Below are 23615 nucleotides of genomic sequence, written 5' to 3' on the forward strand. Positions count from 1 at the left end.
ACGGCCCTGCTGCAGAGCGGAGCACCCTGACCCCACCCCCCCCACCACCCAATTAACACCTGGAAAACATTTGTTTCCCCATTAAACTGTGGCTCTAAATAAAATGCTGCCCTAGCTCCCCGTCCTCCTCCCACACGCTTTGTTAACATGTGATTAAACCCTCCAGCCCTGGCAGGCAGTCTTTGGAGGCGGGAAAAGGTTATTAGCTAACGGTTCCGAGCAGTAAAGGCACTTGGCTCAGATTCTCAGTGCCCCAGAGATATAATTATCTCATGCTCGATGGCTTTACCACCTGTCACATCTTCTGGTTTAATTTTTTTTAATAAAAAACAATGAGAGGGGTTGTTTTCTTGCTATGCGACAGAGCTCACTTTGTGCTGAGCTGGGATGACACAGGCTCGCAGCAGCTGCCTCCCAAGTCCCTGTTCCTGTTTTCTCTCAGCATCTCTTAGTCTCTCTACTGCTGTCTCCATCCCTTTTTCTACTTCTGACTTGTATTCTGCACCTTTCTGCGCATCCACCTGCAATCTCTGCAGTGCTTCCTCCCTCCACACCAAAGCCTTCTGACACATGGCCTTCAGTTTTTTGTCTCATGTGCTTGCACTGTCCCCTCTCTCTCTATCTCCATCTGTTTATTTCCCTTCCTTCCTCTTTCCTTCCCTCCCTCTTCTCCCAACCTGCCTCTCTCCAGCCTCCCCTGGACTCTCCTATGTGAACTTGGTTGTCTCAGGGCCTCCTTGAAGGTTTTACCTTTCAGTGGACCATCCCCCCAACAGTGACCTTCACGTCCACCACCAGCACACCTGCCCTGTGCTCCTGTCCCAAAGTCCCCCAGGGTCTTGAGGTTGCCGCATGACTGTCAGCATGCTGGATTTCTCCCCAGGGCCCATGGTTGTTTCTTTAGGCCCAGTTTGCTGCCCTCGGGCAGACAGTAGTAGCCTTTCAGTTTCCTGCTGGCTCCTGTTGCTCATCTTCACCTCATACCAAGCGTTGACCATGCTCCTGCTCAGACAGCACTGGGGTCTGTGCTGATGGGTTTCTGCCTGTGGCTTCTGGCTGGTGGGATCCAGGCCTCTGCATCCTCTATAGCTCCTCTTAAGGTTCAGCACTCCCAATATGCTGCCTAACCTGACCTCATGGAACCTCATGGTGGACACTGATCTTCAAAACGCAGGCTCTCCGTCTCCACTTAGAAGACACTAGATTTGTAGATTTGTCAGCAGGGCGAACCCTCAGTCTTTACATTCAAATGCACAAACACACCAGAAGATGCTGACAAACAGGGTTCTCTCTCTCCAGAGTTGTTCTAAGTCACACTACACACCCCTCCAGTGCCCATATATAACCAACAGGGGACATCAAACTTCTCTGGCATTGCTGAACATCTTTGAAATAGAAGAAAATGCACGTGTCGTTTGCTAATGTCTCCTTTTCCTCTTTCAGCCACCGGATCTCCAAGTCAAAGTTCAGGTGAGTGAGATACATGCTGCTCTTCTTGTCTCTTGCCCATCAGCTCTATCTCAGCTACCCCACCAGGTAGGCGGGAGGGTTAGCGGTGTTCTTCAAAGAGGGTAACTGCTCTCTTTTCTATGGCTCTCAAGAAGTTTTTTGGATCACATCAAGCAAATAATCTAGGGAGTGATATTTGTTGAATTATCTTTGTCAGTCTTTTTGGTAGCACATCCCAAGGCTATGAGACCTAGTGTGTCTCCCTACCTTATGAGGTAAAGTCCAGGTGAAATAAATGTGATGTGGATGCCCGCTACTGGTCCTGACTACTTCATGTTCATGGACACAGTGAAATATGAACTTTAAGGATTATGGAAAACACCCAGGATCTCCACACTGCTGGACTTAAGAACCTTCCACAGCAGCTGTGGTCTTCAGCCTGCTCTGCCTTTCTGCCTCACCTCCTACACTCCCCTGCACATATCTGTGGTTCCAGCCGCATGGAACTTGCATTTACCAAATGTTCCCTGTCCTGTTGTATATCAGGGCCTTTGCCCGGAGCCTTCTACCTGAATCACTGTGTCCCCATGTCTTCATCTGAAGAACTCAGATTTTGTTAAGAACCTCAGATGTTACCACACCAATGACATCTGCAAACTCCCCAGGGGAAGTTACTCACCTCCCTCTGATTCCCATAGTGCTTTGCTCATACTGCTATCATAGCACTTACCATACGACATACCAATTATTGTCTCACAAGCCTGTTTCCCTCAGTAGACTCTGCATGCCCCAGAGATATTACTTCGAGAGAGTCTAGCTAAGTGCCTGGCCAGTGGTAGGCTCTTTGTACATACGTGTGTTGAGTGGATGAATGGATGGATATGTGGAGATGTGCATTTACTCCCATAAAGCTTGTACACACAAAAAAACTCAATGGCTTACGTTTTCTAATTGATCTATTCTTGCTTCTCTGGCCTCACCTTCTATGCAACTGGAGCATAAATAACTCTGAATTTTAGTCGAACTGGGTAAATGTAACCCAATGCTGTATTTTAAATAGTCCCTTAAGGTAAAAGTATTCAGTCTCTCATATTTCCTCTTTCCCAGCTCCTTTCCAGCCTGGAATCTGGATGCATGGGGGCAGGGGACTTCAAAACCCTGGGAAGTAAACAGGCTTGGTGAGGCCAGGTCCTAGAATGCCCCCGAGTCCTCTGCTTATCTCTGCTGTGCGGTGGCTAGCCTGAGCTACTCTCTGAACTGCTTGCTGCTGAGGTGCAGCAGGTCCATCTGGTTTGGGCATCTGCCACTGGAACCTATGCCCCTCCCCCTATATTTGCATCTGATCTTGAAATCTCCCTCTCTGTTCTTTGACCCCCAAGCTCTGGGGGTCCACTGACACTGGTGCCTCCACACGCCACATGAGTGCACAGACCCCCTTCCAGGTCCCTCACACTCCCTGAACGAGCTGTGGGGAACCTGGAACACTAGGCAGGCTGCCTGCCTGCCTGCCTGTGTCCCGTCACTGTCTCTGCTCCAGCCTAGACAGAGCTCCAAGCCAACATCTGGCATTCTCCCTGGGTTCTTCAGACCCTCTATACTGTACCTCGTAGAGGCTACCACCTGGCTCCACCGCCCCCGGGCCTCCCCAGGACTACTGTGTGTTTCTAAAGCAGGCTTCTTGCAGCTCTTCAGGCTGGACACCCAGGACTCTGGTGTCTGACTTCCCCCTCTACTTCTGACGCTTCTTTCCCCCGTACTTCCACGGGAACTGAAAAGCGCAGGCCTTTCTCTCTTTCCTCTTTCTCTTAAGACCTGCTTTGCATAAAACATCTAGGGCCAAGTAAACCAGTCCTCACTGTTATTACATGAAAGAGAGCCCTAGGAACATAAATGTCCTTTTCCTCACAATAATAATGCTTCGATTTTGCTGCTTTATCTCCCATATCTGGGGATAGCTGGATCATAACAGGGACTGAATAAACGCAGGATGAGCAAAAGTAGATTTATAGTTGTTTGTATGGAAAATAATACAATAATTAATAAACAATAATACAAGAATAAACTCTGTTTTGCATACTCACAACTATAAACTTACTTTTGCCCATCCCTTGTTGAGTGAATGAATGAATGAATGGTCTTGACACATACTCAAACAAAATATCTAATTTGACAGCAAAGCTGAGAAAGCGTTTTGTGCTTCTGATAATTCCAAAGCCCCCACACATAGACTAAGAGTAAAGGGACAAAAATACAGTTGAAAATATTTCCAAAATATCTTTCTCATTACATGCAAATGAGCGAACCATAAATGAACAAATGAATGAGTTAATGAATGAATCAACATGGTCTGGAGGATGGAAGAGAAGTTGCATATTTATATGGACTCTGTGTAATGAGAGATTACTCAGGAGGCTCTGGGAAAAATTTTTATCCAGTGATCTGTGATGTAGCCTGTACTTTTGAAAAAGAGGAAAGGAACAGTGGTCCCCTAAACGTCTGACTCTGCTGAGCTTTGAAGCTTGGCAAGACCTGCTATATACTTAACCTCCTGTATACCAGCTTTTTGACTTCTGGGACGGGTTTCTCCCTCTGCAGCTTCTATTCAAGATACAAGGGAAATGCAGTGGGGAGATTTTGTATTCCCAAAAGACTTATCACTAGTAGGTTGGCACTATCATTGAACACATTTTCAGATGAGGCTACTGAGGCTGAGAGAGGCTGGGACACATGGCTCCTATATGGCCCCGTCAGTACCCACACCCAGGCCCCATGCTGCTAATTACCGTGCTGTCGTACTGATAAGGTCTGTTTCTGCTTAGCTCTGGTATTCTGGACTGGAGGTGCATAGCTCTACGGCAGTTCTGTTGCATGGAAATACAATATGAGCCACACATGCTCTCCAGTAGTTATGGTAAAAAGTAAAAAGAAACAGGTGAAATTAATCTTAATATAATTAATTTAACCTGCTGTTTCTAAAACATCATTTCAACTTGTAATTAACATAAAAATTATTGAGATATTTTACGTGTAGTTTTTTTATGCTAAGTCTTTGACATCCATTGTGTATTTCAGACTTATTTCATGTCTCATTTGGAGTGGCCATATTTCAATTGCTCAATAGCCACATGTGGCTAGTGGCTACTGCACCAGACAGTGTGGCCATAAAGGATCTGAGCAGGTAGCACATGGCGGCCTTCGAGTCTAGGTTCTTTGGCCCATGGATGGTGTCTGTCTAGGAATATCAAAGGCTGTCAATGAATTTAAAATGCCATTAAAATTACCAGATTAGACCAGGGGCAGTTTTTGTGTGATGCTAAGGTTTCCGCTGTGGGTGCAAGAAAAATGTGTCCTCGCACTTTCTCATGTCTGATTGTGGCAGCTGAGATTGAATGGGAGAACACAGGAGAAAGGCAAGGTTAGTTAATACGGGGGAAGAGGGGAAAGGAGAGAGAATTTTTCCAACTCAGAAATAACCTTGAGAAGAGTGAAGAGTTTGATTTATTTCTCCCTCCCAAAAGAATCTAAAATTTGAATTTAAAAAGAAATCAAAGTATTCCTGATGATTTACTCAGTTTAACAATGGCAAATAACAGAATTTGAGCTTCAAAGTGGCCTATTCTATTTACAAAACTGAATGATAAAAAATTACAGTTTATTTAAAAGAAATATTAGAACAGAGATTTTAGGGAAAATTCTGCAAATTAATGACATAATATTAGGAATTTGTTACAATAAGGAATTTTGCAACATTTGGGGCTTACAGTTCAGAATAGGATTTAAATAGGGAACAAATGATTCAAAAAGTATTATGCAACTTGAAGGGATTATTTAGGTAACCTGTTGAGGTTTCCAGATCTCTATTTTACAGAGTTCTGAAGCAGATCCCACGGGATTCTAAAATTTTGGAGGGCTCTCTTGCCCTGTATTCAATTAAATGTGCCTTCAAGGTTCCCTTTACTTCTGCTATCCCATAAGCAACAAGGCCCCCAGATTTGCCCCAGTCTCTAATAGTCCATGTTTATTATGTGTGTGTGTGTGTATGTATTTGTTATTTTTTTAATCTGCACCCAAGGACATGCTTATTGATTTGGAAGAGGAAGAGAGGGAGAAAGAGAGTGAGAGAAACATCGAAGTGAGAGAGAAACATTGATTGGTTGCCTTTCTTATACAGCCCTGTCTGGCGACCACACCACAGCCCAGGCATGTGTCCTGTCTGGAAATCGAACCCACAACGGTGTGCAGGACAAAGCCCAACCAACTGAGCCACACTGGCCAGGGCTCTATAGTCCATTTTTAAGTTACTTATGTGTAAAATAATTAAACTTAATGATTTTCTGTGTTGCTTGTTCTCAATTCCGTAGCCACTAGAAAGAGCCTGAAGTGTCCAATACTATTCTAGGTGACTGTCAAAAGTTCTATGCCAACCAAACTATTTTAGGAGCACTGCTCTCTCCTCATACCCACCTTCGTCCCTGAATCACAGGAGGCTGGAGGCTCTCAAAATGTGTCTCCAAATCTTCATAGTTTGTCTCTGCTGCTCTGCCAGTATGTCAGCAAGTGTCCTCACTGAGTGAGATGGACTGCACTGTCCTGTGGGTCCACAACAAAGTGCAAGACACAGTCCCTTTCCCTCAAGGATCTTATGATCTCATTGCAGACCCATCCAGTAAAGAATAACTGGGAAGCCCTTTCCTCTGAGAAACCTTTTCTTGCTCCTCCATGACCAGCTAGGACGCCCTCTGATGTGCTCTGCCAAGCCCACCTTGGCACCAAGCATGCTCTTGGACTGCTCACTTAGTGGTCCGTATCACCCACATGAGTTTCATGCAGACAAGGCTGTGTCAAGCATGTTAACTGTTGAATATCTAGCACTTAGCCTCTGGTAGGTGTTTAGAAAGTATCTCTTTTATATATAACTAAAATGAATAATGCAGGCAATGGGTATGACTGGAGGTCTGAGTCTGGGGAGCCGAGAAAAGTGCACTGTGGAGAAGCTGGAATGGACAGGACATAGAAGGGGGAGGTCCTGGGCATTGGAGGGGCAGTCCCTGTAGGCGGAAAGGCAAGAGCAAGGCCTAGTATTGGAAAGAGGTAAGAGGACCTGGGGTGAGTGAGGAGAAATTGCCTATCAAATGCAGCGATGTAGGAGAAGTGGGTTAGACACATTCATAGCCATCCTTCTCTCCTATGTCTTCATATGGAAAGTTCTATTTCTAGAGTAAGTGACTTTTCCAGTTAGTGTGAAGGAAATGTGAACAGCAGGCACGTTTCTCCTCCCTGTTTTATCATTTAATTTCTATATCCTCTGTGCATATGTAAACACAAATAAATTTACACATTCTAATAAACCATTACATTTATTATACAGTAGGAAGCGTTGCCAGGAAACCAGCTGTCAAGCAAAGCTATATTTTGAAGAGTGGGAGGTGTATAATTATCTTTAAATACTTTCTCGGGGTAGTAATTACCCCCACCCCCACCCCAGCTCAAATCCATGTGACTCTCCTGAATGGCTGTGCACAGGAACAGCACGACGTAGGAGTCCTGCCCCATCTGTGACAGCCACTCCTTCAGGGGTTCGTGCTGAGCCGTTCCAGACCGCAGGGACAGGCCTGACCACGCCACACCCTGCAGCCACTACCCTAGACTTGGGGGAAGAGGAGCTTAATCTAAGTTCTCGACATTAAACTGACTCCAAGTCGGCTCCTACATACTGTAAAAGGAGGCAAACTTGATTCCTTTGGACTCCGAATGACAAGTGTTAGTGATTTCTGTAACATGGCATTGTATCTATTTAAAACCTTTTTTGAAACTACAGTGTAAACAAGTTAAGGTCAGTTATGAGTTCTGACCTTAACTTAATTCATTTTTCAGGGTAAAAAATGGTGTCACCAAATTTCCCTACAGTGTTAATAACCACAATAACAGGAAAGAAGCAGAGTCCTGCCCTGGTGAGATAAGACTCCTTAGTGTGGAGGTCTGGCCACCTCCAGAAGTCACTGCTCACTAGGAACCAGCCACCTGGGACTCTTGTCCCCTTCCTCTACCCCTCCCCCAACCCTCTCATACCCTCACTCTAGCGCAGGGCAGTACTGTGGAGGATGTAAGCCTCCCTAAGTGCATTGGAAGCTCTCATTTTCTGACCCCGAGGCATTTCTTTTCCGTGTAGTGACTTTCCCCCAGGTAGCAGATAGGTGTCCCCTACCAAGGTTTGGGGCTCACTGGAGAGGGCATTCTAACACCCACAGAGATACAGGGGTCAGAGCAGAACACCACCCAATTAACCCTTCCCTGCCCTGCAAGCCCAACAGGAAGCTTTCCCTGCAGTTCTGAGGAAGCCACACCCTCCAAAGATGTAGTCCTCACTTCTCTAATCGCATTATAAATTTTAACTAAGGTTTGGTAACAGGATTTTCCATGGACAGTAGGTAGAAATATAAATGAAGTCAGGCCACCCCAGAAAGCAATGTGGGATGACTGAAGGGCTCCATAAACAGCAGAGGTCTACCTGTCTGGAGACCTAGAGTACAGATATGAATACAGATGTTCATGGGCAATTGCTCCAAGATTCTGCTTGGCCTCCCGCCCCCCGCCCCCCAACCTATGCCTTCTTTATTACCCAACCGTTCTCTATTCCTCCCTCTCTTCAGCTGCCTGGTGCATCTCTCTACAAAGGACTTGCCAGCACCTGAAATGTATTTCCTGAGCTGAGTGTCCGATGTTCTCCTCAGAGCAACCTCCCTGCCCAGAGTACCGCTTCTCCTTATCTGCGCCTGTACTGGTTAGGCAGGCCACCCTTCCAAATCACCCCAACTAGAAATTTGGGTTGTCCCTTCCATACCCTTCTCTCTCACCCTGCACATCCGAAGGCCTATTGATTTCGCCTCCAAAATTGGTGTCAACTTAGTGTCCTTTTTTCCGTGCATAAGACTACTGCCTTCATCCTCTTCAACCTGGATGGCTAACAGAGCATCCTTCATCCCGCTCCTCTTCTAGAAGTTGACAGAGTGGTTGTTTTTGTTAGTTTTTTGGTTTTCTAAAATCACATCTAATCACGCCGTTCATTCTCCCTGTCACAGTCCTCAGCTCGGCCCCTCATCTCCCTCCCAAGCACGGCTGTAACGTCCCTACCCTTCTCTCCTTTGCACAGTATGGGCACTTGTTAAATGTTTGGTCAATACAATTACCAAATATGGCTGTGTATTTTTTCCACATCATGAGGATGAAATTAGGGATAAATAAGCTTTAAACCCCTCCAACACAGCATTATAAAATGTGTCCATTTTCTTGAGATCATCCAGCTTAATTGTTCTCAGCCATGATTGCACGCTAGAGTCACCTACAGGACTTTAAAAAATACCACTGGGTTTTTCGGATTTTCTTTCGTTTATTTTGCTATTTAAAAAGTATCTAGCCCCCCCCCCCCCAAAAAAAATCAGATTCAATTCGTTTGGGCTTAGGACTTGGTTTTAGGTGGGGTGTCTTGGTTATCTTGCACACCCTTCCCAGGTAATGCTATGTATAGCCAGGTGTGAGAATCACTGACAACAGTCCCTAACTGAGAGACCATGGGAACATTCTGTGGACCAGGCTGGGCTTCACGGGGTCATGTGCTGCATGAACTTGTATGTAGAGGTGTGCGTATGTGTGGGTGCCCTCATTTTTCTGAACAGAAGCTCTAAATATTCATCAGACACTCAACACATACTGTACCCCCAAAAAGCAAAGAACCTCTGGTCCAGACTCAGCCCTTACACTTTACAGATGAGTCAGTATAAAGTAAGGGCGGGAGATGGGGGGCTGGGAGAAGACCAAGAGGCTGCTGCCACTGTGTGACTGTGGCCACAGGACTTAACCACCATGGCCCTTTGTTTGCTCTTCCTCAAAATCAGGACAATGCCTGCTTTGTGGAGTTAAAAAATTAGGGAAAAGGCATGAGAAGTGCCTAATATGGTACTGAGCATATGTGGGTTTTGTTCATGACAACACATTACTGGTCCCAATATTACCATCATGGCTAATAATACTCCTCGTACTTGCAGTACTATTTCTGATAATGTCATTATTATGAAATAAAGTATTTTCCATTTTTGCCCACCTTCAGCTTTATGCTAGACACATTAAATATGGTCCATCAGTTCCTACAATGACGTTGGCCCTATTCCCATTCCACAGATGAGAGAGCCAACGCTCAGGAAGGAGCAGGGACAAACCCAAGGCCACAGAGCTAAGTGGCAGCACCTGGTTAACTTGAAAGTGTATCCCCTCAACACCTGGCTATGCTGCTCTAGTGAGGCCAAGTCAGTTAAGGGGTGAAAAGAAGCCACAGTGATGCCTTCCGGACTGCAGGAAATCTGAATTTCATAACCACCTCCCTCCCGTCCTTTTCTCCTTGCCCACCCCTTTCCAGTCGCTACTGGCGTCGGTGGAATCGATTCTGCAGAAGAAAGTGTCGTGCCGCAGTCAAGTCCAATGTCTTCTACTGGCTGGTGATCTTCCTGGTGTTCCTCAACACGCTCACCATTGCCTCGGAACATTACAACCAGCCCCACTGGCTCACAGAAGTGCAAGGTGAGCAGCAGCCCCCAGCGCCGTCCCAGTATGCGCTAGCCACCTCAGCCCTGAATCCCAGGGAGGGCAGCGCAGGCAGAAGGCGGATGGGAAAGCAGCCAGTGGCCACAGCCCTTGTCAGGTGCCATGCCAGGAACACCAAGGGCCCGGCAGCTTGCAAGCCTCACAAGAAAATGCACAACCTCATTGTAAACAGGTGTGGCTCGCCTGGCTGGGTCCACACCATCTGCCTACCCCAACAGTCACTGTTGGATCCAGGTGACAAGGACACATGCTGCACCTTGTTTGGCTATCTCAGACCCTTGGCTGCCAACCTTCCAGAAAGGATTTTCAAATTTTCAGTACTTCAGGTTTTACTGTTGCCTCCAGGTATACATGGAGGTAAGGCCAGGTGGGCTTGCAGGGCATGTGAGGACAAGGTGAGCAAAAGGCAGGGGAAAGGACCGCAGTGGCCTAAGCACAGGGAGCTTTCCTTGTTGGGTGCCTTTCCTTGTTAGTGCCTGCACCCTTCCCTGAAGCTTGAGGAGAGGAGCTCACTAGCCAGCGCCCCAGCCCCACTCCCAGGGAGTCAGGCAGACACAGAGGCCACGTTCAAGGCTTCCCGACCTGGCTGATTGGCTTGGGTGGATTCCTCGTCTGTCTGAACCTCACTTCTTACATCTGAAAAATGGGCTTGATGACAATAATACCTACCTCACAAAGCTGCTGTGAGGAGTGAAGAAAATAAGGCAGGCAAAGCCTGTGTAGTAGATACAGTAGTCACCCCTTATTCTCACCTCAGCTTTCCAAAATTTCACTTACCTGTGGTCCGTCATGGTCTGAAAATATTAAATGGAACATTCCAGAAGTAAACAACTCATCAGTTTTAAAATGGCACACTGTTCTGAGTAGTAGGGTGAAATTTTGCCCTGTTGGGGTATTCGCGTATAGGAAAAAATGCAGTCTATGCCGGAGTCAGCGCTACCCATGGCTTCAGGCATCCACTGGGGCTCTTGGCATGTATCTCCCATGGATAGGGGGGAACTATGATACTTGTTAAATATTTGTTGTGATTACCACTAGATACCTTTTCTTGTGGATTTGGCCCTAATTGTTCTGTTTTAGTGGCAGTGGATGGGAGAGGTGTCCTGACTGGGAAGGTAGAGTCTGGTTGGTCTGGGTTTTTCCCCAGTGGTGATAATTGCTGTGTTTTGTTTCTCCTCCTCCCCTTTTCCCTCCTTCACACCGTTTGGATCACACCCCACTCCTGAACCTGCCAGACACAGCTAACAAGGCCCTCCTGGCCCTTTTCACTGCGGAGATGCTGCTCAAGATGTACAGCCTGGGCCTGCAGGCCTACTTCGTGTCGCTCTTCAACCGCTTCGACTGCTTCATCGTGTGCGGGGGCATCCTAGAGACCATCCTGGTGGAGACCAAGGTCATGTCTCCCTTGGGCATCTCTGTGCTCCGATGTGTTCGGCTCCTGAGGATATTTAAAATCACCAGGTATCTCCCCCCAGACACGGGACTCAGGGCGAAGTTGTCACAGAAGGTAGGGAGGCAGAACGGCCTGGGCAGGAGAGTAGCAGCAGTGTTTCTAGATGGGTCTGTCCTCAGCCCATACAGTAAGGGGAGTTTTGATTCATTTAGCTGGCATATCAGTTAGAAATCCCTTTGACTGCTAATTTCAGAGACTGTGATGTGAACAAATTCTGGATTTGCTCAGTTACATGAGGGAAGTCCAGAGGTGGGCAGCCCAGGTGGCTTCCAGAAGGCATTGGGACCCAGTCTCCTGTTCTTTGCTTTGTCAGCCTTAGGCCTGCCTTCCACCTCATGGTCACAAGGTGGCCTCTGGGGACTGAGCCGTCATGTTCAAATTTGAGGCAAGAAAAAGCGGGGATGGATGAAGGGGACTCCTATCCCACTGGGTCAGCTCCTTCCAGTGCTCCCCCAGAAATCTCTCCAAAAGCTCTGCTCTCATGGCCACCCAGCGGTGAGAGAGGCACAAACGTGGTCTGTAGCTGGGCATGGGATGCCGCAGGTGCAGCCAAGATTCCTTAACTGAAGAAGGGTGATGGATATTGCTGCACAGATGGCTTTCATCCTTCCTTCCACACGTTCACCCCTCTCCATCTGTCTGTCCATCTGCCCACCCAAAGACTGCAGTCTCCTACCTCTTCAGGTCAAGCAGGGATTCTTGTGTAGAGGACAGGCAGGAGCCAGGGACGGGCAGTGGGAGGCACGCTCCAGGACAGTGATTTTCAGCTGTGTTGTGACCTATGTGGGAAGATGAAATCCATTTATTTTATCACAAACATCATTTCTGAACAGCTATAGTGATATATAATTCACATACTAATAAATCCACCCTTTTAAAGTGCACAATTTATTTTTATATGTATTCAGAGGTTTGCAACCATCTCGTTTTAGACCATTTTCATCACTCCAAAAGGAGACCCTATCCACTCCTCATTCCCCGTCCTTCGCTCCCAGCAGCAACCACTGTCGCTTTGCCTCTTCCGGACAGTTGGCCTACATGAACTCATGCACTGCCTGATGTTTGTGTCTAGCTTCTTTCACTTGGCATAATGGTTTCAGGTTTCCCCCACTTTGTAGCATGGATCAGTACCTCGTCCCTCTCTATGACTGAATAACACTCCATTGGATGGATATATATCCGATTTTATTTATTCATTCCTCAGTTGGTGGACATTTGGTTTATATCTCCATTTTGGCTCCATTTGGTGGATAATGCAGCTATGAATAACTAACATTCAAGTTTTTATATGGATGTATGTTTTCATTTATCTTGGATATATATTTAGCAGTAGAATTTCCAGGTCATTTAATAACCCTGTTTAAACTTCTAAGGAAACGTCGAACTATTTTTCAGAGACTAGGCCACTGTATATCCCCATCAGTTGTATAAAGGTTCCAGTTTCTCCACGTTCTTGTTTTTCATGAAAGAATGAAATAGAATAAGAAAACATCAGAAGGCCTCATGTGAATGTGTGCACTAAAAATCTTTGAGGTAGATATACATCACTGTGGCTATAGTCAACCTTAGAGGGACATGTTGGAAACAGCTAGAAGGGAGCGGGGTCAAACTATGCCCCCCAGAGGTACAGTCCCCCTCTCCTGTAGAATCTCTGCTTTGTAGCCTGACTGGTAACAGGAGCATTGAGACCATCATTTGGATTGTGTTAGAAGAAGGGGTTGGGGTTGGTTATCTTCCATCCAGGGACCTGGAGTTAAGCAGACCCTCCAGAGAGTATTCTGAACGTGCCTGAGTGAGGCATCGGGGTCCTACAGAGCATCCCGAGGTATCACTGTTCTCTGCAAAGTGCTCTCAGCAACCACCCCACACACGCTTGTTCCTGTGGTGTTGCTGAGGGTCAAATAGAAAAAAGTGTTTAAAGTGTTCGCTTCAGTGCCAGGCACAGGAGACACTCAACAGCCAGAGCATTTTTTACTACTCTAATTATAATCTTTGTTATTAGGAGAAGGAAGAAGGATAAAAGAGTTCATGGTGGTCTACATACAACACTCTCTACTTTTCTTTAGCCACCATGTAAACTCTGTGTCAAGCCCTGCTGTGGGAATTGGGAGCAGGAGAGCACCCCTGGGGAAGGTTTAACATCAGATGATGGACTCAAAGTATGGGCAGTACTTAAACCCACAAGTTTAACACCCCTGAACAACAACCACCCCCAATAAAAGAGCTCTTTATGAATGTCCTGAATATATTGGCATTACAGATAATTCTTGGTTTAAAATAAAAGTAGTAGAAATAGAAAAACAGTCATTAACATGCATCAGTGCTGATTCTGTGCCAGGTAGTGTGGTTGAACTCTCATGTGCTCTTGCTCCATTAATCCTCACAACTACCTGCAAGAGAGGGTGAGGACAGACTACTTTGTCATTATCCCCATTTTGCAGATGAGGAAACAGTGGCTTAGAGAGTTAAGTCACTTGCGCAAGGCCACGCAGAGTGCTCAGGGGCAAAGCTGGAATTAAAGGCAAGTGTGTCTGCCTGGCTTCAGGTTCTGTGCAGAGTTGATGGCTCAACCGTCTTGTTGTCTATGTCCCTGAGGCAGGACCTAAGAGATTTTTAACATACAGATTTTTGTTGTTAGATAATTGCTGATTCTAATTTCTCCTCCTGGGGTGTGGTGATAGCTATTTTTAATTTGGAGTTTCTAGTGCATCTTAAACAATTCTCAAAAGTCCATGTGTTCAGGGTATTTTGTTTGTTTTTTAAATTCCTATAGAGAAGAACTTTTGCTCCTAGAGATTGTCATTGCATCTTGAAGAGATTTATCATTCATTCTATTTTTAATCAACAATTTTTTCTAATCTGAACCTATTGCCAAGAAATTATTTTTTAAATCTATCTTTATCAGAGCGCCTCCCATAGTCCTTCCATGAGAAAGATTAGTGTTATTTTCAGATCTCTATACACTCTATAAACAGAATAATTTCATTATCTAATGGGAAGCACTTTGGCAAAGGCCATCATCTTCCTGTTTTCTGGTCTCCAAACCCTCTGGAGGCTTTTGGAAAACAACAAAAAGACTAACTATGCAGGGGAATCCCATGCTCCCTCTGAACCTTGTCTTTAATACAGCCCCAGAGACCAAGAAAATGCCTACATTATGGAAAGCGGTTGGGGGGGGGGCGGTCTGGGGTCCCTTGAGGTGGGTCATCTGTGCATGGTCCTGCCATTAAGCAAGTATATTTCTCCTTCCTCTTTTAAAATCTCTCAGAGACTACTTTGCGATGTTTCGCTACTGTTTTTCACAGTGTACTCTGAACCAGTGGCTGTGATTCTCAGACTTAGTTGAACCCATTAGGAGGTCTCATTAAAGACCCCACCTCTAGAGATTTTGACCAGCAGCTGGAGAGTTTCGTGCTGGTGGTCCAGTGCCCTCGTTCTGAGAAATACTGGCCTAATTTTCTGCTGCTGTCCTTTGTCCACATTTTTGCCTAAAAAGATGAACCTTTTTGTATCATTGGAAACCTTGATTCTTACATCTTCGCTCTCTTCTCTATACTGTAGCCCCTAATGATGTTAAGATTGTACTTCTGATCATTCTTGACTGAGAACACATGATAAAGAACTACTATGAATTCAGCAGTTTTTGAATTAATATGAATTTATTAATTGCTACCCACCTGTATATATTTGAAGGGTGATAGTGTCAATTCAAGCTATTTATTTAGAGAGCCATAATGTTTAGTGTATGCATGGATTCATGGATCCCATCCTATGGTTCCAAGCTGCCCCACTTCCCGCACCCAGGCCTTTGGTCTGAGAGCTGAGAATACTGGTCCAGACCAGTGGTTCTCACCCATGATGACATGACACAACAGTCTGTCCAGAGCAGATTTGTGATGAGGTAAAATATTAAAATTTGTGGTTTTCCCTCTCAAAAATTAAACACAAATAAATTCAATATTGTTCTTGTAACACCGTTCCTCTTGGTCACTTGCCTTCCCAAAAGCTTTTTTGACTGGACAAGAACAGGGTGGGCTTACCACCCACCCATGCTGCCTGAAGGGAGTCTGGTATATGATGAACATGAATGTGGCATATGCAGAAAAGGAATTATTGGTGTGCTTACATTTTTGTGTGTGTTTTGTGAAAATCTGCGAATGACTTAGGAAGTATACTGTGCATGTGAGTGTCATCATCCTATGTGTTTCATTTAAAAACAAAAAAACAAGAACAAGACTAGGAACCCTGTACTAGGCTACAAGTCAATTGATTACTCACAGTAATCATAGTAATATTAGTGAGTACTCATAGTGCTATTAGTGAGAAGTTCCAGAATAGGAAAGAATAGGGAAGACACAACTTCAACCTCAGGGAGAACAGAGAGGCACGCATGTGGCCAAAATTTTTGTTGTCTTTGGGTAATTTACCCATGACAGTGGACCTTTGGCCACCTTTTGGACTGGGTTCCTTCTCTTTGATGGAGCTCTAAATGTTGCTGAGTTTTGATGCCTCGTCTGTCAACTCTTTGTCAGCCCTGTCTGATAGAGGGGAAGTAAGAAGAGATTCAGTTAGATTAAATCTAGATGTGATCCCAATTTACTTACTATACCTCCTTTTTTTATACAATTGGTTTTTAAATGCACCAAAGTCCCTTCAGCCACCTCTGCCGTTTCCCTTCCTTAAATACCCTTTCTCTTACTGCTTTCCTCCTGAGGCTCCCTTCCCTAACCCTGACATATGCAGTACAGGGGCTGTCTGGGGGACACTGAGTGGCTAGAGCACCCTCCGAAAGCAATCCGAAGGTGGAGGCCAGTCCGCCTTGCCAGCTTGACCGGGTCACATTCCCCCATGTACGTTCTGTTGTCAGTGTGACCGAGGCCTCTGATGCAAACAGGGAAGGAAGACTTTTGAATTTGTTATCCAAGGCAGGGTTTAACTCTAAAGTGAAACCCGTAAAATGTGCCTCTCCCCAGAGTGGAGGGGCAAGGCTAGGTGTCAGCCAGAACTTCCCTGGTAGATTTGGCCCCAGGCCTCAGGCTGTCCCAGACCCTGAACACAAGAGTCTAGAATTCTTAGTTTGGCTCCTCCTAGCTCAGCAAAATGTCCAGGACAGCCTCCTATCACACCACCAGGCTCTATTGGGTCTAATGGGTCCAGAGCCCATCTTTACTGAAGCATTGATCCTTACACACCCACCCCAGTGTCCTTGTGGCTGGTGCAGGGAAAGGCAAGGGCAAGGCTGGGCTTCTCGCTAATGAGCCTGTCTGCTCCCCCAAGTTACCTCAATGACCATATTCTTCCTCCCTCGCCTCCCTCCCACCCCAACTCTTGGCAATGGTGTATGGAAGCCCATACCACACAGATTCACTGCATGAAATTTTCTTTATAAACGCTCTACCAACAATAGACCACTGCCACAAACACAAAGAGGGTTTTTGTTTTTTTACCACTCATCACGGGACAAGAACAGTTGGGACAGGTATAAATTTAGTTATGACCCTGCCTAGACCAGAGAGGAGGTAGGGTAGAGCATTTGCAAAGCACCCAAAGCTCTTGGTACTGTTAGCCGTGAAGATCTTTCCTTTATAGCAAGCTTGAAGCTCTGCTCTACACCTAGAACGAGGAGGTCCTGGCCCTGAACTATTTCAATGAAAGGCTCACAAGATGAAATTTCCAGTCCAAGCAAAGCTCAGGCCACTTTCTATGGTTGAAGAGAAGAGAATTCCCATTGGGCTCAAACCAGAGAGAGACTCAGAGCAAGAGAGTGACGGAGATATAAGTACCCCTGAACAGATGGTGGCAACTTAAACCCAGGGAGACAGGGGGGAAGGTAACAAAGTAAAGCTGAGGTCAGCAAGTGGGAGAATTTAGGTAACAGAGGAATTGGCCAGGTCAGAAGCCCTGATGTGCACCTTGTGTTAAGAAGAAAGCAGTGGGCTGGGTCTGATGGGGAACAGGGGTGGCCAAAGACACACTTTGGAGAGAATGATTCAGAGCCACAGGAGGACTGAAAGGAAAAGTTGATTCCAAGGACCACTGTGCAGGTGGAGTGTCTGAGGATGGCAGTGTGGCTTATGCTTCTGGGGCTGTGAGTCCCCAAATTCTGGGCGTGCACATACGTGTGTGTTGTTCTGAAGAGAGGATGCTTAATTCCTCGCTTCCTCTATGAGGTCCGAGACGTGAAACACTTTGTTCTGCAGCTGCTCATTTTTCTCCAGAGCTCTTTCCTTTATGGTGTGCAAGTGAGTGTGTTTCATAGTTTTAATCAATTAGGATAAAAGCTTCCATTGATTGCAAATCTGCCATTAACCTCTCTAGTTTACCACCAGCTAATGTGTCTAAAAGGAGAGTGACTGAGACCTGCAGCATCGTCAGACCTTCAGGCCATGGCTGTAATAGCCACCAAGGATCAGGCTGACCTTAAGGAGGCGAGTGTCTGAGGATCCGCGGGGCTGCCTGCCTGTTGTCTAAATGGTGTTTCATGTCACCCTACCCAGGGGCTGCCAACTGACCCCTCCAAACCTCATCAATGTTAATGCTAATGAGGCTCCCCTACTATGCCCTGCTGTCAGCTCAGGCATGCCTGGCCCCAAACCCAGCCCTGCTCCTCTGAGCCCTGTGAGTGTCCTTTGCCACAATGTCACTTTAGCAATCCATTTGTCTCAGTCTTTAGAGAACACATGAAACCTCTCCAACCATGTGCACAAGAGGGATGGGCAGCCTTCTGTTCAACAAGCTGGGTACCCTCATGATGCCAGGCCCCTGGCACCAGCTCTGCTCTTTTAATCCTGCTCAAAGGAACCAAAGTGCAGGTGCAGAGCAGCCATGGGCGGACTCCCACCCACCCCTGTTGAATGGGAAGCAACAGGGGTTTGAAAGCAAAGAGCATAAACAACCACGATCTCCATTTGTCTTAACTGCCTCTCACCTGTGTGACTGGTTCAATGCACAGTGTCTGTTCGGCCAGGTGTTTTTCACAAGGAGGGTGTTTTTCACAAGTCAGTGTACCTGGCAGCAGTTCCTCTTCAACAAAGGCTACCTTATGCCTGAAGCCTGAGGCCTTTGGTTTGAATGGGAATTCTTCCCAAAGGGAGATGCATGTTCACAGTACTCTTCTGGAAATCCTACCCTGAGGGTCTCAAAGACATAGCAACCCTATTTTCTGTAAGGCAAATTGATACCTAATAGTTATTTTTCCTGTTTTTTTAAATATATATTTTATTGATTATGCTATTACAGTGGTCCCATTTTTTTCTCCCTTTTATTCTCCTCCACCCTACACTGCCCCACCCCCCACCCCAGCCTTAGTTCATGTCCATGGGTCATACATATAACTTCTTTGGCTTTTCCATTTCCTATACTATCCTTAACCTCCCCCTGCCTATTTTGTACCTACTATTTGTACTGCTTATTCCCTGTATCTTTTCCCCCATTCTTCCCCCTTCCCCTCCCCCTCTCCTCTGTTTTACTGTTCATAGTTTTTGATCTTCTTTTTCTTAGATAAGTCCCTTTAACATTTCATATAATACGGGCTTGGTGATGATGAACTCCTTTAACTTGACCTTATCTGGGAAGCACTTTATCTGTCCTTTCATTCTAAATGATAACTTTGCTGGATAGAGTGATCTTGGATGTAGGTCCTTGCCTTTCATGACTTTGAATACTTCTTTCCAGCACCTCCTTGCCTATAAGGTTTCTTTAAAGAAATCAGCTATTAGTCTTATGGTCACTCCTTTGTAGATAACTATCTCCTTTTCTCTTGCTGCTTTTAAGATTCTCCCCTTATCTTTAATCTTGGGTAACTTAATTATGATGTGCCTTGGTGTGTGCTTCCTTGGGTCCAACTTCTTTGGGACTCTCTGAGCTTCCTGGATCTCCTGGAAGTCTATTTCCTTGGCCAGATTGAGGAAGTTCTCCTTCATTATTTTTTCAAATAAATTTTCAGTTACTTCCTCTTCCTCTTCTCCTTCTGGCACCCGTATGATTCAGATGTTGGAATGTTTTAAGTTGTCCCAGAGGTTCCTAAACCTCTCTTCATTTTTTTTGAATTCTTTTTTCTTCATTTTTTTCTAGTCGAATGTTTATCTCTTCCTTCTCCTCCAAATCGTTGATTAGAGTCCCGGTTTCCTTCCCTTTACTGTTGGTTCCCTGTGTATTTTTCTTGATTTCACTTTGCATACTTTGCTTTTTCCTCCATTTTGCAACCATAGTCAACCAATTCAGTGAGCATCCAAATTACCAGTGTTTTGAACTATGCATCTGATAGTTTGGCTATCTGTTCATCGCTTAGTTCTATTTTTGGAACTTTGATCTGTTCTTTTATTTGAGCCAAATTTCTGTGTCTCAGCGCACCTGGTATGTTGGAAGGAGCGGAGCCTTAGGTATTCACCAGGGCAGGGCAACCCAGGTCACTGCGTAGTGACACTATGTGTGGGGGAGGGGTCAGAGAGGGAACAATGCTGCTTGCTCAGGTCTCGCTGGCTTTCAGTCACTTTCCCCCTACCCACAAGCAAATTGGGCCCTTGCAGTGTTGATTCCCGAGTGGGTGTGTTTGTGTGTGTTCTGGGACCCCGTGGGTCTCTCCAGTGGACTTTCCTGTGAAGCTGGGAGTTTCTCCTGCTGCTGCAACCCCCACAGGTTTTTACCTCCAGAGGTTTTGAGGTTTTCTTTTCCTGCACTGTAATCCTGGATAGCACAGTCCGTCTTGCTCCCCAGCTGTTCCTCCGGTTTATATACAGGCAAATGTGGGACTGCGGGGCCTGCCAGCTGCCACCTTGCCTGCCTGGTCCTCCAGCTGCCACCTTGCTGCGAATCCTCTCCTCCCTGCTGCTGGTCTCTGCCGCTCCTACTGGCCTGGATGAGTGTTTCTTCTTTAGCTCCTTGGTTGTCAGACTTCCATACAGTTCAATTTTCTGGCAGTTCTGGTTATTTTTTGTTTTTAAATTTGTTGTCCTTCTTTTCGTTGTGTGAGGAGACAAAGTGTATCCACCTATGCCTCCATCTTGGCTGGAAGTTCCTTTTTTTATATTGAGGTATAATGGCCATATAGCATTATATTAGTTTCAGGTGTAGAACAGAACGATTTGACATTTGTATATACAGTAGTCCCTCTTATCCATGGTTTCTTTGTTTCAATGACCTGAGGTCAACCACAGTCTGAAAATATTAAATGGAAAATTCCAGAAATAAATGATTCATAAGTTTTAAATTGCACACTGTTCTGCGGAGAGGGATGAAATCTCATGCAGTCCCACTTTGTCCCACCCGTGGCATGAAGCATCCCTTAGGTCAGTGCCTTTCGGTCACTCAGCAGCCACTTCAGTTTTCAGATTGGCTGTCATGCTATTGCAGTGCTTTTGTTCAAGTTACCCTGATTTTACTTAATGATGTCCCCAAAGTACAAGAGTAGTGATGCTGGAAATTCAGATATGCCAAAGAGAAGCCACAAAGTGCACTTATATATAGGAAGAAATACAGTATATACAGGGGTCAGTGATGTCTGTGCTTTCAGGCATCCACCGGGGGTCTTGGACTGTATCCCCCACAGATATGGGGAGACTGCTGTATTGTGAAATGATCACCACAGTAAGTCTAGTTAAAATCTATCACTACACATAGGTAAAAAAAAATTTTTTGTGATAAAAGGATTTCTAAGATTTAACTCCCTTAGCAACTTCTAAATATGCATTACAGTATTATAAACTGTAGTCACCATGCTGTAGATTGCATACCCATGACTAATTTTTTTAACTGGAAATTTGTACTTTTTGACCCCCTTCACCCATTCCGCCCACCCACCACCACCCCCTGCCTCTAGCAACGACCAGTCTCTTCTCTTGCTACATAATAGTTTGACATGTGGTCTGGCGATGGAACAGTCAGGAATCTCAGAAACTCTACCCATGAATTTAAGGAGCTATAGGAGAAGAAATGATGTGGGGGAGGTACAAATAGCCGCTCCTCACTGTTAGACAAAGTATGTGCGTGTGAGAGGTCCTGCCACCACCCCACCTTGTTCCCACCACACATACTGTGTCCCCTTGCCTTTCCAACCTTAATCTACATGTCAGAACACTCCCTTCTGATACAGCTGGAAATTCTCATCACAAATATGCTCTAAAGTTACGGGTTTCTAAACACCAGGTGACTGACGAGTGTTGAGTGGTTGCATGAGAATCACTTGAGGCCCAGCACCAGAGATTAGGATTTCATGATTCCGGGGATGTCTGGGAATCAATATTTAGAAAAGGAAAAAAAAAACCCCAATCACTGTTCTCAGCAGTTTCCTCTCCAGCACATTTGGGAACACTGCTATAGCAGTAAATGGGAAGGGTGCTCTAGCCCCAAAGAGGGTCTCTCACTTCTTGCTTTAAACAGAACAATTTCCAGAACTTCTAGCCTACTGGGGACCCAGCAGTCTGTCACACAGACTCAGTTACACAGAATTTATTTGGGGACAGAGATGGGGAGAATGGAAGGAAAAACCTCTATAGTCTCTGCCCTGGAGGACTCAGAGCCAATTCGGGTGAGACAAGACTGTCACACATGAAAAACACCCAAGAGCATGTGCAGAACAGCTACAACTGAGTGTAGATGAGTACTCTGCAAACAGAGAGAGGATGACTGGCTCAACTTGGAAGGAGAAAGCGTGAAATGCTCCAGGTTGGGAAGGAATCCATGTTTACGTCCAAATTGTTGGCCCATGTGCTTCTGTCACTTACTATGAAATGGTCTCTGGAGAGAAATGGGGGCTAGGGACAACTATGAAACTACTGGGGCAGTTCATGTGTCACTCTCTTAAGTAGCAGAAGCACTTCCCTGTATGTGTGGAAATGAGCCAGGCGTGTCTTAAGTGGAGGCAGTCTGGATCATGACCCGGAAGGCAGAGACCAGCACGAAGCTGCGGGACATGAGATTTCCCTGTTCTTACCCTTGTGTCAGTCCAAAGCTGCATCCCTTTTGCCACAGGGCATTTCCTTCCCCAGGACTGACCCTTTCACAGGTACCCAAACCTCATCCAGCAGCCATGAGTAGGCCCCCACCCCTTTTCCAACAGAAAGGGATGCTCCCCAAGCTGTAATGAAGGATCTCAATGTCTGTTTACAGTGGAGAGAAGGTTGGTGACCCTAAGGAGCTCCACCAACGGCCCATCATCAGCCCAGACTGTCCCTGTGGGTAAAAGAGGTTTTCCCAAACTTTCCCCAAAGTTGCCTGCTTATCAGAAACCTCTGCAATGCTGTTAAAAATACAGGTGTCTGGGCCTCAAATTATAGGGATCTTCAGAAGAGAGCTCTTTCAAAAAACCAATTCTTTGGATGGGGTAAATTTGGGAAACTTTGCTAGGGAGCACACCCTTTCTTACCCATGGATGACTCAACTCCTGCCTCTGCTAGACCGCTGCTGCCTGGGCTAGGCCAAGGGCAGCATTCCTGGGAAAAATACAAAGTGGGTTCTTTCTAAAACCCAATAGTGGTAACAATGCTAACTAACCTTTATCAACTGTGTCTACCGGGGGCTTTTTATTTTTTATTATCTCACGTAATCCTCCCAATAACTTAATGAAGTCTGTTTTTTCAGATGGGGACATAAAAATAAGGGAAGTTAAGTGACTTGTCCAAAAGCACACGTGGCTAGCCTCTGGCAGAGCTAGTCAGGACTCAGACTTCTGACTCCTAAGCTCCATCTCTTTCCCACATTACTGATCCTGGAACCTTGAATCAACTGGCTGCACATTCCAGTTGACAGCTAACCAGCCCAATTCAAACCACTACCACTACCCCAAGGAAAGGGAAGCAGAAGAGGGTGCTGATATGTATCTTAAACTCTCTAGTGGGTGTGTGAATGAGGAATGAAATTAAGGAAAGCATAGGAGAAAGATGCTGATCCTTCATTTGGTCCTCAGGTACTGGAACTCCTTAAGCAACCTGGTGGCATCCTTGCTGAACTCTGTGCGCTCCATTGCCTCCCTCCTGCTCCTCCTCTTCCTCTTCATCATCATCTTCTCCCTCCTGGGGATGCAGCTCTTTGGAGGGAAGTTCAACTTTGATGAGATGCAGACCCGAAGGAGCACATTTGATAACTTTCCCCAGTCCCTCCTCACCGTGTTTCAGGTATGGAC

General features: G+C 45.8%; 1 protein-coding gene across 1 annotated transcript in view; it reads left to right on the forward strand.

The window, feature by feature from the left end:
* CACNA1C (calcium voltage-gated channel subunit alpha1 C) overlaps nucleotides 1–23615 on the forward strand; it is a 603963-nt gene that overhangs the window by 468675 nt on the left and 111673 nt on the right. Inside the window, exons 11-14 of the mRNA XM_054577199.1 lie at nucleotides 1444–1470; nucleotides 9860–10020; nucleotides 11280–11505; nucleotides 23400–23607. Of these exons, the coding sequence (XP_054433174.1) occupies nucleotides 1444–1470; nucleotides 9860–10020; nucleotides 11280–11505; nucleotides 23400–23607 (622 nt within the window). The remainder of the gene's footprint in view (nucleotides 1–1443; nucleotides 1471–9859; nucleotides 10021–11279; nucleotides 11506–23399; nucleotides 23608–23615) is intronic.

Source organism: Pteronotus mesoamericanus, unplaced genomic scaffold (genome assembly GCF_021234165.1).
Source record: "Pteronotus mesoamericanus isolate MK-2021 breed Mesoamerican mustached bat unplaced genomic scaffold, CSHL_Meso_final contig_41, whole genome shotgun sequence".
Taxonomy (NCBI): domain Eukaryota; kingdom Metazoa; phylum Chordata; class Mammalia; order Chiroptera; family Mormoopidae; genus Pteronotus; species Pteronotus mesoamericanus.